This window comes from Mustela nivalis, assembly GCF_964662115.1.
Source record: "Mustela nivalis genome assembly, chromosome: 14".
In the NCBI taxonomy this organism is placed as follows: domain Eukaryota; kingdom Metazoa; phylum Chordata; class Mammalia; order Carnivora; family Mustelidae; genus Mustela; species Mustela nivalis.
Window position 1 is genome coordinate 73,931,495 of NC_139033.1, and position 15,008 is coordinate 73,946,502.

General features: G+C 38.0%; 1 protein-coding gene across 1 annotated transcript in view; it reads right to left on the reverse strand.

The window, feature by feature from the left end:
• The window catches only part of L3MBTL4 (L3MBTL histone methyl-lysine binding protein 4), a 403,808-nt gene that overhangs the window by 296,956 nt on the left and 91,844 nt on the right, over positions 1-15,008 (reverse strand). Inside the window, exon 4 of the mRNA XM_082699053.1 lies at positions 2,161-2,215. Coding sequence (XP_082555179.1) covers positions 2,161-2,215 — 55 coding nt within the window. The remainder of the gene's footprint in view (positions 1-2,160; positions 2,216-15,008) is intronic.

The window sequence follows — 15,008 nt, forward strand, 5'->3', positions numbered from 1 at the left end:
TTAAACCCTGGATCCATCATTCACTAGTTGTCTACCCTAAAAAAGTCAAAGGGCCTCTCAAAGCTTCATCATCTATAACACAGGACAGTATTAGGGCAAAGATTGTGCTCTCAGTAAATTATTTTGTAATGATTTCCAAAGAAATTTCTTCCTTGTAAAATCAGGACAAAGAATTGTGTTTATTTTTTTAATACAATTTTCTGTTTACATATAAATATGTATGTATTCAATTTTTTTGCTTTCCTTTTGTTATTATTTTTAAGACATAAGTAAGGACTAAATCTTTTGTCTTGCAAGAAGCCTGCAGAAAAAAATCAAACAATTTTCAGGAATTGGAGTAAGAAAATCGTCACTATAATATAATAGGCAATTTAGAGAACAGTTTCCTTCATTCCACTAAAAGCAGGACCTCAAAAGCCCCCTCAGATAATTTCATTTCCATTTCCACTAGCAGTCTGTTGCATCTGTATGCAAAAATTAATCCCATCCTTCTTCTAAACATGTACCTATGGACAATAGTTGGGACAAACAGCAACAACCTCAGATTTGAGGATAAACCACAGGTGAAAACTTTTGAGAATGGACCACTAACCATAAAAACTAGTCTGACAATGGAAGAACAAGAGCAAAGAGGCACTTCCAATAAAACTGAAAATACTATTTCCAACAAACATATATTTGGCTATATGAAACTATAAATACTAAATTACTAAAAATATCTAAATTTTGAGGGCCAAACATTCTTAAATTGTTGGTCTAACTGCATCTTCTTTTTCTAGAATAAATGTTATAACCACGGAGCAGAAGAATCTAGAACAATTTGCATTAAAGTGAAAATATACCTGCAAAGGAGAACAACAACATTATAAATCACAAAATCTCTCGTACAAAGGAAAAAATAACGTTTAAAAAAGCCCCGCTGTTAGGGCCAGATACAGTCCAAATTTATTTCTAGAATTCCAATGTTGCATAACAAAAATGTATCTCAATGGAGTTGAACATCAAGCTACATAATTATCAAATTACTGTATTCTATTTTGCTTTTTCAGCAAAGAACATGACTATCTGACAGCAAGAGAAGAAAAGAATTTAAAGCAGCATATTTTGCTTAGAGCAGAAAACAACTTTTATTTTAAAAGCATTTAGATGGAAGATCATGAATTTTCAATATTTTGTCCCCAAACTGAACAATATAAAATGGTCTTTAAAACCTCAATTTTTGCTTGTCATTTTTTTCAAGATATTTTTAGTTGTTTCCATTGTTTATTAAAAAAAAAAAAAAGCTTATTCAACAAATGTTAAACATACTTTCAAAAGATCATTAGAAAATATTTATCAAATGTATATGCTTCCTTCCATGGAGCAAAAATGTTGAAAATTCAACTATATTTTACAGAAAATTTAATAGCAGGTGTCTGCTTGTATAGTAATAATCATAAAATAATGGAATATATATTCCAAGAAAATACCATCTGCATCAGAGGGGAACCTGGCTGGCTCAATTTGTTAAGCATCCGACTCCTGATTTCAGCTCAGGTCATGATCTCACCATTGTGAGCTCTGCGGTGGGCATGGAGCCTGCTAAAGGGTCTCTCCCTCCCTCTCTCTCTGCATGTCCCCCACTTGTGCTTTCTCTTTTAAATAAATAAATAAATTTAAAACATCAGAGAATTAGCTGAATACTAATAAGCTGTTATCTAAAACCTATTGATGTATTAACCATAATGAGGGATATTCAATTTAGAGCAAATGTGCAATCTCTTCTAAAACAAGACTTCAGTGGAAGAGCGCAAATGCAATCATTAGAAGATGAAACTACTCTGGGAAAAGCTCAAGCAAAGAATTACACTAAACTAAGTAACATTGCTTATTGTCTTGTTCTCAGGGAAGGTTTACAAAACAGAAGTTGTTTTACTTACAGCATTTTTAAAAGGCAAAAAAATGAGGCCAGAGCTTCAGCATTTTTCTTGCTGTACATATTTGGAAATCTTAGATGACTCTGATAAAGTCTCCAGAACAGTATGTAACAGCAATGACAATAAATGACACTATGTTTACAAGCTTAATTAATAAACCTAAAACAACAAAAGCAATCTAATAAAAACTTCATTTAAAAGTTATTCATTGTGTACTAAAATTGTAAATGATGGGGATGATTACCGTGACTCAATGGGGTGGCACCATCTCTGGGCTTCTTATCTTCCTCAGCTTGCTCCTAGAACACAGAAAATGTGGCTTAGGCCATATTTTTGGGTAACTGTTTGACACACCAGAAACGAACTTCTCTGTGTGCAGGAAGCCATGCCATGAAAAGCACTGTAACAATGGGGACAGTACATCAGCAGCCAGGCCTTCGGGTGGGTATGCAAATCCCACACCAGGCCTTCGGGTGGGTATACAAATCCACACACCACGATCATTTGGACATGGGAGGAATCCTTTATTACTGTCTTAATTCTTTGGTGGCCAAAATAGGAGAGAGATTAAGGTTCAATATCAGTTAATACTGAAGTGGATAAAGTCGCCTTCTTCCTGCCTAGGTATGATAGTCATGCCAGTGGCAGGCTGATGGAAGAGGCAAGTCCCACACCAGAGCTAAGTCCTCCAACATACATCTTCCTTCAACCTACTGGCACCTATGACAGATTATTATGACTCAGTCCAGATTATATTATCTAACTTTAGACAAACTGACCTGCAAAGTAGAGACAAAGGACTTCAAAGATTCCTCTGAAAAAGACCAAAGATTGAATATGACAAACACTACAAGTGCCCAACAAGAACATGGCAGAACTTCTCTCCACAGAGCAAGCAATTCATCAGACACACTCTCGTAGAAACTCTGGAAGGAAGGTGGACCATCTAACAAAGACTAAGGGATAACTTTTTTTGAAAGATACTCTGTCCCATTGGTCTATGTGTCTGTTTTTATGCCAGTACCATGCTGTCTTGGTGATCACAGCTTTGTGGTAAAGCTTGAAATCAGGCAACATCATGACCCTAGCTTTGTTCTTCTTTTTCCACATTTCTTAAGCAATTCAGGGTCTTTTCTGGTTCCATAAAAATTTTAGGATTATTTGTTCCAGCACTTTGAAAAATGCCGCTGGTATTTTGATCGAATGGCATTGAAAATATAGATTGCACTGGGAAGCAGAGACATTTTAACAATGTTTATTCTTCTGATCTATAAGCATGGAATGTTTTTCCATCTTTTTGTGTCTTCTTCAATTTCTTTCATGAGTGTTTTGTAGTTCCTCGAGTACAGATTATTTACCTCTTTGGTTAGGTTTATTCTCAGGTATCTTATGGTTCCTGGTGCTATTGTAAATGGAATCAATTCTCTAATTTCCCTTTCTATGTTTTCATTGTTAGTGTATAAGAAAGCAACTGATTTCTGCACATTGATTTTGTATCCTGCCACATTACTGAATTGCTTTATGAGTTCTAATAATTTGGGGGTGGAGTCTTTTGGGTTTTCCACATAAAGTATCATGTCATCTGTAAAGAGAATCTGACTTCTTCTTTGCCTATTTGAATACTTTTTATTTCTTTTTGTTGTCTGATTGCTGTTGCTAAGACTTCTAGTACTATGTTGAACAACAGTGGCAAGAGTGGACATCTTTGTCATTTTCCTGATATCAATGGGAGGGTTCTCAGCTTTTTCCCATTGAGAATATTTGCTGTGCATTTTTCATAGACGGATTTTATGAAGCTGAGGAATGTTCCCTCTATCCCTATACTCTGAAGAGTTTTAATCAGGATAGGATACTGTATTTTGTCAAATGCTTTTCTACATCAATTGAGAGAGGACCATGTAGCTCTTCTCTCTTCTCTTATTGATTTGTTCTATCATATTGATTGATTTGCAAATGTTGAACCACCCTTGCCTTCCAGGGCTAAATCCCACCTGGTCATGGTGGATAATTTTTTTTAATGTACTGTTCGATCCAATTAGCTAGGATCTTGTTAAGAATCTTGACATCCATATTCATTAGGAATATTGGTCTGAAATTCTCCTTTTTGATGAAGTCTTTGCCTGGTTTGGGGATCAGGGTAATGCTGGCTACACAGAAAAAGTCTAGAAGTTTTCCTTCTGTTTCTATTTTTTGAAATAGGTTCAGGAGAATAGGTATTATTTCTTCTCTGAAGGTTTGGTAGAATTCCCCCAGGGAATCCGTCATGTCCTGGACTTCTGTTTTTTGGGAGGTTTTTGATCACTGCTTCAATTGGTCTATTCAGGTTGTCAATTTCTTCCTGTTTCACTCTTGAAAGTTTATTCCAGGAATGCATCCATTTCTCCTAGGTTGCTTAAGTTATTGGCATATAACCATTGATAATAATTTCTGATGACTGTTTCTATTTCCTTGGTGTTAGTCGTGATCTCTCGCCTTTCATTCATAACTTCAATAATTTGGGTCTTTTCTCTTTTCTTTTGGCTTAGTTTGGCCAGTGATTCATCAATCTTATTAATTCTATCAAAGAACAACCTACTTTTGTTGATGTGTTCTACTATATCTCTAGTTTCTAACTCATTGATCTCTGCTCCAACCTTAATTATTCCCCTTCTTGTGGGTGGGGCTGGCTTAATTTGTTGTTGATTTTCCAATTCTTTAAGGTGTAAAGAGTGCTTGTATATTCAGGATTTTTCAATGTTTTTGAGTGAGGCTTGGATGGTTATGAATTACCCCCTTTGTATTGCCTTTGCCATATCCCATAGGTTTTGGACCAATGTGTCTTCATTCTCATTAGTTTCCATGAATTGTTTAAGTTCTTCTTTGATTTCCTGATTGATCCAAACATTCTTGAGCAGGATGGTCTTTAGCTTCCAAGTGCTTGAATTTCTTTCAAACTTTTTCTTGTGATTGAATTCCAGTTTCAAAGCACTGTGGTCTGAGAATATCCAGGGAATAATCTCAATCTTTTGGTATTGAGACCTGATTTGTGACACAGTATATGGTCTATTCTTGGTTATTCTGTTGTTTTAGGGTAGAATGTTCTGTATATATCTATGAGGTCCATCTGGTCCAAAAGTCATTCAAAGCTCTTATATCAGGGCACCTGGGTGGCTCAGTGGGTTAAAGCCTCTGCCTTCAGCTCAGGTCATGATCCCAGGGTCCTGGGATCGAGCCTCATATCGGGCTCTCTGCTCAGTGGGGAGCCTGCTTCCTCCTCTCTCTCTCTCTCTTTCTCTCTCTGTCTGCCTTTCTGACTACTTGTGATCTCTCTCTCTCTGTCAAATAAATAAATAAAATCTTAAAAAATTTTTTTTAAAAAAAGTTCTTATATCTTTGTTGATTTTCTGCTTAGAGAATCTATGTCTTGCTGAGACGGGTGTGTTAAGATTCCCTAAAATTAACATGTTCTTATCAATATGACTATTTTGATGAACAGTTGGCTTATGTATTTGGCTGCTCTCAGATGGGGGCATAAACATTTATAATTGTTAGATCTTCTTGTTGGATAGACCCTTTAAGAATGATGTAGTGTCCTTCTATACCTCTGACTACATTTATCTGATATGAGAATTGCTACCCCAGCTTTCTCCTGAGGCCCACTGGCATGAAAGATGGTTCTCCATATATTCACTCTCAGTCTGGATATAACTTTAGGTTCAAAATGCATCTCTTGTAGATAGCATATGGATGGGTCCTGCATGGTACTGGCACAAAAACAGAAACACCAATGGAACAGAGTAGAGAGCCCAGATATGGACCCTCAACTCCATGGTCAAATAATCTTCAACAAAGCAGGAAAAAATATACAGTGGAAAAAAGTCTCTTCAATTAGTGGTGCTGAGAATATTGGACAGCTATATATAAAAGAATGAAACTTGACCATTCTCTTATGTCATACACAAAGATGAACTCAAAATGGATGAAAGACCTCAACGTGAGACAGGAATCCATCAAAACCCTAGAGGAAAACATAGGCAGTAACCTCTCCAACAGTGGCCACAGCATTTCTTTCAAGACAGGTTTCCAAAGGCAAAGGAAACAAAAGCGGAAGTAAACTTTGGAGACTACATCAAGATAAAAAGCTTCTGCACAGCCAAGGAAACAGTCAACAAAACAAAGAGGCAACCCACGGAATGGGAGAAGATATTTACAGACAAAGGGTTGATATCCAAGATCTATAAATAACTTTTCAAACTCAACACACAAAAAATAGATAATCATGTTTAAAAATGGGCAGAAGACATGAATAGGCACTTTTCCATTGAAGACATACAATGGCTAACAGACACATGAAAAAAAGTTCATCATCACTAGCCATCAGGGAAATTCAAATCAAAACCACATTGAGATACCATCTTGCACCAGTTAGAATTGCAAAGGTTAACAAGGCAGAAAATAACAACTGCTGGAGAGGATGTGGAGAAGGAGGAACCCTCTTACACTGTTGGTAGGAATGCAAGTTGGTGTAGCCACTTTGAAAACAGTGTGAAGATTCCTCAAAAAATTAAAAATAGAGCTACCCTGTGACCCTGCGATTGCACTACTGGCTTGTCACCCCAAAGATATAGATGTAGTGAAAAGAAGGTCCATAAGTACCCCAATGTTCGTAGCAGCAATGTCTACAATCGCCAAAGTGTGGAAAGAGCTGAGATGCCCTTTGACAGATGGGTAGATAAAGATGTGGTTCATATATACAATGGAATATATGAATACCCAACTTTTGTATGTACGGGACTGGAGGAGATTATACTGAGTGAAATAGTCAAGCAGAGAAAGTCAATTATATGGTTTCCCCTACTTGTAGAACATACAGAATAACTTAGAGGATATTAGGAGAAAGAAAGGATTAGTGAATTGGGGGAAATCAGAGGGGGAAATGAATCATGAGAGATTGTGGACTCTGAAGAACAAATTGAGAGCTTTGGAGGATGGGGAGGGGATGGGAGATGGGTGACCCCAATGGTGGGTATTAAGGACGGCACATATTGCATGGAGCACTGGGTGTTGTACATAAACAATGAATCTTGGAACTCTGTGTCAAAAACTAGTGATGTATTCTATCGTGGCTAACATAACACAATAAAAAATTTTAAAAAAAACAAAGATACTCACTGGCAAAGAGCATTTGTTAATGGGTATCCAGAAATATGTTTCATTTACATAGTTTTGTGGTCATAAACAATGTATGCCTACATATAAACTCACAATTACACACTTAAAAATTGGGGAACAGTTTCCCAATTTTGAAGTCCTCCAAATAGGGGCACCTGTGTGGCTCAGTCATTAAGCGTCTGCCTTCACCTCAGGTCATGATCTCAGGGTCCTGGGATCTGGCCCCACGTCAGGCTCCCTGCTTAGCAGGAAGCCTGCTTCTCCCTCTCCCACTCCCCCTGTTTGTGTTCCCTCTCTCACTGTTTCTCACACTTTCAAATAAATAAATAAAATCTTTTTTAAAAAAATCCTCCAAATGAAGGGTTTGAGGGGGCTTTGAAATTACTTTTAAAAATACAAATATGTGATACTTTTTATTGATTTCCAAAAAAAACTGACTGTCATCAGGAAAGATGAAAATTCAGCAGGTGGGGCGCCTGGGTGGCTCAGTGGTTTAAGCCTCTGCCTTCAGCTCAGATCATGATCTCAGAGTCCTGGGATCGAGCCCCGCCTGGGGCTCTCTGCTCATCGGGGAGCCTGCTTCCCCCTCTCTCTCTGCCTGCTTCTGCCTACTTGTGATCTCTCTCTACCAAATAAATAAATAAAAATCTTAAAAAAAAAAAAAAAAGAAAATTCAGCAGGTCAAATATGCAAAAGCCTTCACATAATTAATGGGAAATGCTGAGAAATGAGTGTCATGACTTGGTAGGTTTGGTGAACGATCACTTCTTCAAGTTAGTCTTATATATCTTTGGGATATGTCTTTTTAAGCTATGACAAAGGAGACTGACTGCCCCAGTTTTCCCCGGATTGACCTAGTCACAGCACTGAAGTCCCACATGTGAGGAACCCCTAAGTTCTAGAGAAACCAAAATACTCAGTCATCCTGGCTATGATAACCATTACAAATGAATCTAAAAAACAGACTTCAGATAATGTCAACATAAAGCTTTGAATCAAGCTTTCAAAAAAGATTCATGAATATTAATATTTTAATGATAACAAACTTGTTTATAACAGAATAAATACTGTTAATTTCATTTTTATATTACACAATTTCAGTTCCTTTTTTGGTCTATGGCTTTAAGGTACAAAATACAATTTGTATAATAGTAAATCATATAATTTTCAAATAAATGCATAGATTGAGATATGTGATTAATGTTTCTTTACTGACGGGTAAGCAAACCAGGCAACCACTTGCCAATATAGCCGTATATGACTGTGATAGATTCACAGTCTTAGCTTGGTATCTTTCTATACATCATTTGTTTTTTGAATTCAGATGGTTCAAGGTAAAAATATACACAGAAAGCAGTAGTGTAGTGAAAACTTCCCCACTCATCCACCTCCATCTGGCCAACTCAATACCTCCACCCAGTAACCACTGTTATTAGAGTCTAATATGTCCTTGCAACATTTTCTTTATAACAATACAAAGAAACATAAATATATATTCTTATTTTCTTGCTCTGATGTACAAAGGTAGCATATCATAATACTGTTTTCTACCTCTCTTTTCATTTAACAAAATACCTCAGAGATTTTTATCAGGTCACAAAGAACATTCTTGGTCTTTCATCACAGCTGCACAGAATTGCACTGAATGATATTTCATGATCTACTTAACTGGTTCCATATTTATGAATGTTTGGGTTGTTTCTGATCTTTTTTCCAAGTCATATTACATTACAGTGAAAAACTAGCATGTATGTCATTTTGCATTTGTGCTAGGACATCTGTGGAATGGCTTCTCAGAACTGAAACTGCCGGGGGGGGTGGGCTGGGTGGCTTAGTTGGTTGAGCATCTGACTCTTGGTTTTGGCTCCTGTTGTGATCTCAGGCTCTTAAGACATTGGGCTCTGCATCCAGCATGGAGCCTGCTTGTGATTCTCTCTCTGCTTCTCCCTCTGCTCATGCTTGCTCACTTTCTCTTTCAAATAAAGAAATAAATCTTTAAAATCTTCCAAAAAAAAAAAAAAAGAAAGAAGTGAAACTGCTGGTCAACAGCTAATTTCCACATGAGCTTCCCCACTCAATAGTCCCATGAGCCTTGGATTAGAACCTGTGTTCCTGTAGCCTGTCAACAGAGCATGTTATCAAATTTTGGGATTTTTGCCAAGATGATGAATGAAAAATATCTTACTATAATTATAATTTGCATTTATTTCATTAGGAAGAAACTGAAGATCACTTTGTATATTTAAAAGTTTCTTGTTTTTCCTTTTCTGTCAAATATCATTTCACATCCTTGGTCTATTTTCTGTTGGAATGATTACTCATCTTTGGGTCTTGATAAATTAGGAAGATTAGTCTTTTGTCTACATTATGAGATGCCTTATTCTTTTTTTCCCAGTTTGTCATTTGTCTTTTTAACTTTTTTATGATATTTTTAAATATGCAGAGATTATTGTTGTTTAAGAACAGAAATTACCAAACTTTTCTTTCATGGCTTCTAGATTTGAATAAAAGTTAGAAAATCCTTTTCTACTCCCAAATTATAAAAAGCTTCTACTTTGTTTTTCTATTATATTTACAATTTCCCACATTTGAATCTTTGATAAATCTGAATATATTCACACTATAATGTGAAGTAAGCACCCAGTATCTTCACCAGGTGGCCATTCATCTGTCCCAACATCAACATGTGTATACTATATACTAAACTCCCATGTGCATTTGCTCCTACTTCTGGTGTTTCTCTTCTGGTTTTCTGGCTTATCTTTTCAGTTAGCAGTGACACACTTCTTTAATACGACAACCTTGTGTTTTAATAGGATTCCTTAAAATATTTAGTGTTTCACACACAGTGAGTGAGTTCTCTTCTGTTCAGTGTTAGAGTCAGGCATCTGAGGGTCCAATCCCCAGTCCACCTTACTAGTGGTGCAATGCTAAGCAAGTGATTTCATTTCTGGGACCCTGCTTTTTAGTCTGTGATTTGGAGAAATCATAACCTCTTTACTGAACTGAGATCCACGGAGAAAGCCGTATTGCAGCACATGGCACATGGTGGACTCCCCACGGTAGCTGTCAAGTGTTCTGTTAGATTTCAAACTGCCAAGAATATATCCAGACTTCATAAAAATTAAGTTAGCCTACCTATTCCTGTTGACCGACTGAAGAAACATTATCTCAAAAGAACAGAATCTCTGATGAAAGAATTCTGAGGGGAGAGTAAAGAATCTCAAAACCCTCACGAAATTAATTACCTATTTAAAAAACACTTATCAAGGGTGCCTGGGTGGTTCAGATGATTAAGCATCTGCCTTTGGCTGAGGTCATGATCATAGGGTCCTGGGATTGAGTCCCACATTGGGCTCCCAGCTCTCCCTCTATTCCTTCACTCTGCTTGTGCTCTCTCCCTCTCTTTCTCTCAAATAAAAAAATAAAATACTTAAAAATTATAATAATAAATAAATAAATAACATTTTTTTAAAGATTTTATTTATTTATTTGACAGAGATCACAAGTAGGCAGAAAGGCAGGCAGAGGGGGGTGGGAAGCAGGCTCCCCGCTGAGCTGAGAGCCCGACACAGGGCTCGATCCCAGGACCCTGGGATCACGACCTGAGCTGAAGGCAGAGGCCTTAACCCACTGAGCCACCCAGGTGCCCCAATAAATAACATTTTTGAGCCATTATTATATAACAGGAACCACCGTGGATTTGGGGCACAAATGAAACACAACGTCCAGTGTTTGTACACGGACTGCCCATCATCTGATAGGTGTTTACCACTGAATGGCTAATGGAGGAAAGAATAAAGACTTAAATGTATTCAGCTGTCTCCCACTCCTTAACACATTCTCACCTCCTCTGTGACAACCCTGCACTGGCACATTCTCCCTGCACCACACTGACTTCACCTATGTCTCCCTGCCTTCCTGCACCTTGTATGCAACCATCCCTGCTGCTCTCCAGAGCTTCCCTCCTGCCCACCTCTGTCCTGTTCACTCTGACTCACAGATAAGATGGCCAATGGATCCACATCTCTCTCCACCAGGTTTGAAAGTGCAGATCCAAAGTCCCTTGACTGCATTTTAACAGATGGCTCCACCTTAGGTGACTAAGGCAGAAGGATCTCCTGCTGGCCTTGAAAGAGCTAGATACCATGCTGTGAGAGGGCCTGTAACAAGGAACTACAGTGTCTCTTTGGAGCCAAGACCGGCCCTTGTTCAACACCCAGCAGAAAGGAGAAACCTCAGTCCTATAACCACAAGGAACAGAATTCTGTCGACAACCACATGAGCTTGGAAAGATGCCACTGAGTACACCCCCCATCCCCATAAAGATCTCAGCCAGGCCAACACTTTGTTTTTGCCCTTTGAGACCCTAAGCAGAAAATTCATTTGAGTCATGCCTGGGTGTCTGGCCTAGAGAAAATGTGACGTAATAATAACTAGCTCTTTCAAGCCACTAAGTTGGGTGTAATTTGTTAAGCAGCAATAGAAAACTAATACATGCCTACTTATCCTTTAGGAGTCAACTTGGGGTGGGCTGCCTGGGTGGCTCAGTGGGTTAAGCCTCTGCCTTCAACTCAGGTCATGATCTCAGGGTCCTGAGATCAAGTCCCGCATCGGGCTCTCTGCTAGGCAGGGAGCCTGCTTCTTCCTCCCCACCCGCCTGGTTGCCTCTCTGCCTACTTGTGATCTCTCTCTGTCAAATAAATAAAATCTTAAAAAAAAAAAAAAATGGAGTCAACTCGGGGAGATTTATTTTCTCCTATTCCTCCTCCCCTCTCCACCCATGAAAATTAGGTAACCTACTTACACCTGGAAATATCATATACAAATCTCTATTATTGGGCTTATCACATTGTACTACCATCATCTGTCTTATTGGTCTCACCTGCTTTGATGAGCTTACTGAAAGTAGACAGTATCTTAACCATCTCTCATCCCCAAAACAAACTTGGCACCTAATGTAGCTCAACAAATATTTGCTGAATGATGGCATGAATTCAAGTACTTTTCTACCCTGCTGATTTCACACCCAAAAGTATCATGGATATCTTTATGCAATTAAAATAATAGAACCTGATAAAACTATAATCCCGAGCTTCTCAAAATTTAACATGCATATGAGTCACCTGGGTATCTTGTTAAAAGGCAGGCCTTGATTCCATAGGTCTGGGTTAGGGCCTGAGATTACCAGTTTCTGACAAGCCTCTGCTGATGCCACTCCTGAAGGGCTATGGACCACAGCATGAGCCCCACAGCACCATTTACCAGGCAGGGTGTGGAAACAGAAAAGCCATAACCCAATCCAATCTAATCCTGTTCCACTGCATGTAAAATGATGAACTGAATTGGTCTAATTTTCTAAGGCAGCTCTTTACCCCAATTTCATCCCTTTTTACCCACTCAATACACAGGAAATTTACATAATTCAAAACAACACCAGTCTTTTCTCATGAAAGTTCTACTGCAAAAACTGAAAATGGTAACAAGAAATAGTATTCAAGAGTTGATTATGTGAGCACAACAGTTACTGAAGCATTTTTATAATCACTGTATCATTCAAATATAAAAAGAAATATATAATATGCTGCCTGTCACTCCGTTTGTAGATTAGGATGTTTGGTTCACACTTCTTTATTTGCTATTGAAATTCTGCCTAGATAGAAGAATCATATTCCTCCGAAAAATAATGTTACCTCTCACTTTGGAATTAAATTATCCAAGCTCCTTATGTCCGTATGTTTTTTGGATGAATCAAGGTTATAGATACGTAGACATACACCTGAAAGATCACAATTTTGTATTTAAGAATAAATTTATGTTTCTCTTAAGATACACTGACCTCACTTTTTTGACAATTTTGTAAATAAAAGAGTACTTAATATCATACCTTAGAACAGTAAAAATGCTGAATTTGGGATAATGCCAAATCCCAACCCCACCCACAAAAGTATATAATCATGAACAAATGATATATATTATCTGGACCTAATTTCTCTTGTCTATAAAATAAAGGGATTGGGGTGCCTGGTGGCTCAATGGGTTAAGCCTCTGTCTTTGGCTCAGGTCATGATCTCAGGGTCCTGGGACCGAGCTCTGCATCACGCTCCCTGCTCAGCAGGGAGGCTGCTTCCCCTTCTCTGCCTGCTTACTTGTGATTTCTCTGTCAAAGAAATAAATAAAATCTTTAAAAAAATAAATAAAATAAAATAAAAGGATTAGACTAAATGTTCTCCAAAGCTCCTGCTAGTTTTAACATTCTTTGCTTCTATCTGAGCTAATTAATTATTTCATAAAGGTAATAAATCCACAATGCTATTAATGAATACAGAGTTAATTAAAAAAAAAAAGAAAGGTAAAATGAGCACTTTTCCTTATCTTCTCAGACAGAACACTTAAGAAAATCAGTATGAATTGAGAAAAATAAAACCATTACTGTGATTTCTCAGGTTTCAAACTTCAGTTCAGAAAACTGAAAATAAAGCATTAGGGGGAAAAAAAACACTCTGAAAAGGGAGAGAGAGTGGTTCAAGGAAAACAAAATAAGTCTTTGCTACAGTACATTTCCATTAGCCAACCTAAAATGCATCATTTGGAAGAGAGGATTATAAGGTGGTAAAATAACCAACAAGCCCTCATGTTCTGTTACCTCCTGATGGACCTGGATGCATCATGTACTTTTACTACAAGTTACAGTGATTTTTCTAATTAATCAGTGACTATATTTCCCTATCTACAAATTCCAATCAAGGAAGCGAAACAAAGGATTTTCACCCACTGATCTGTGATTAGCAATTTCAAGTCCTAACTTTGGAGCTACCATATACTGCCCTTTCCTCTCTCACCCTCAGACCAGTCCCTGGGACACAGGACAGCTATCCAGCCACCACTGCTTCTCTTCCATAGGAACAGATGGTGACAGCTATTGGTTTCATGGACTATGGAAACCACTGAAATCTCCAGTAATAAGCTAGCATTTGAATTTCACTTGTCAAATTCACTTTTCATATTCTCTTTGTCTCTGATCCAATGTGCATGACAAACTAAGACAAATGAAATTAACCTTCAGATTAAAAACCAGTAATAGTAAAACAGGAAAGGATTACTTTCTTTTGCTCTCCTGGAATTCAGATGCACACAGACAGAAGGAAATGATCTCATTTTATTCAAATATTCAATAATATAATCTCTGAAAGAAATCTCTCTCTAGTATTTGTATTCATCATGTTCTTTATTTTTTAGTATTTTATAATGCTGTTACATTTTGGATGCTTGTGGGCGGGGGAATTAATTCTTAGACATAGCCAACAACTTGCCTGGATCATGTCTTTGAAATGCAAACCAACCAACCCTGAACCCATTTCCCACTCACTGCTACTTATCGAGTTCCTGCAGTCTGGGAGGCTATCTTCCAGCCCTAAGTCATCCCAGGGCCAGGTACCGGACAATCAGAGAACATTCCCCAAGCCCGAAACTACAAAAATTATTAAAACCAGCCAATCCTAAGCCTCCTTAGTTTCCTGACCCTCCTCATCCATTCATTCCTATTAAAAAACACAATAAAGGGGGTGCCTGGGTGGCTCAGTTGTTAAGCATCTGCCTTCCCCTCAAGTCATGATCCCAGCATCCTGGGATCTAGATTGCATTGGGCACCCTACTTGGCAGCAAGCCTGTTTCTCCCTCTCCCACTTCCCCTGCTTGTGTTCATGCTCTTGTTCTCTGTCAAATAAATGAATAAAACCTTAAACACACACACACACACAAAATAAAGACTCTTGCCCATGTTTTCCCCTCCTTCTTTCTGTCCCTGAACATACTAGGGCTTCCTGGGACAGTGCTGCACAGTGTGCTGTGCTCCCCGCTTGGGAAATGTGAGTAGCAAACTAATTTTCAGAAATCACCTATAGATCTGTTAGCCTCACTCTACCTGAATAAAAACAAAAT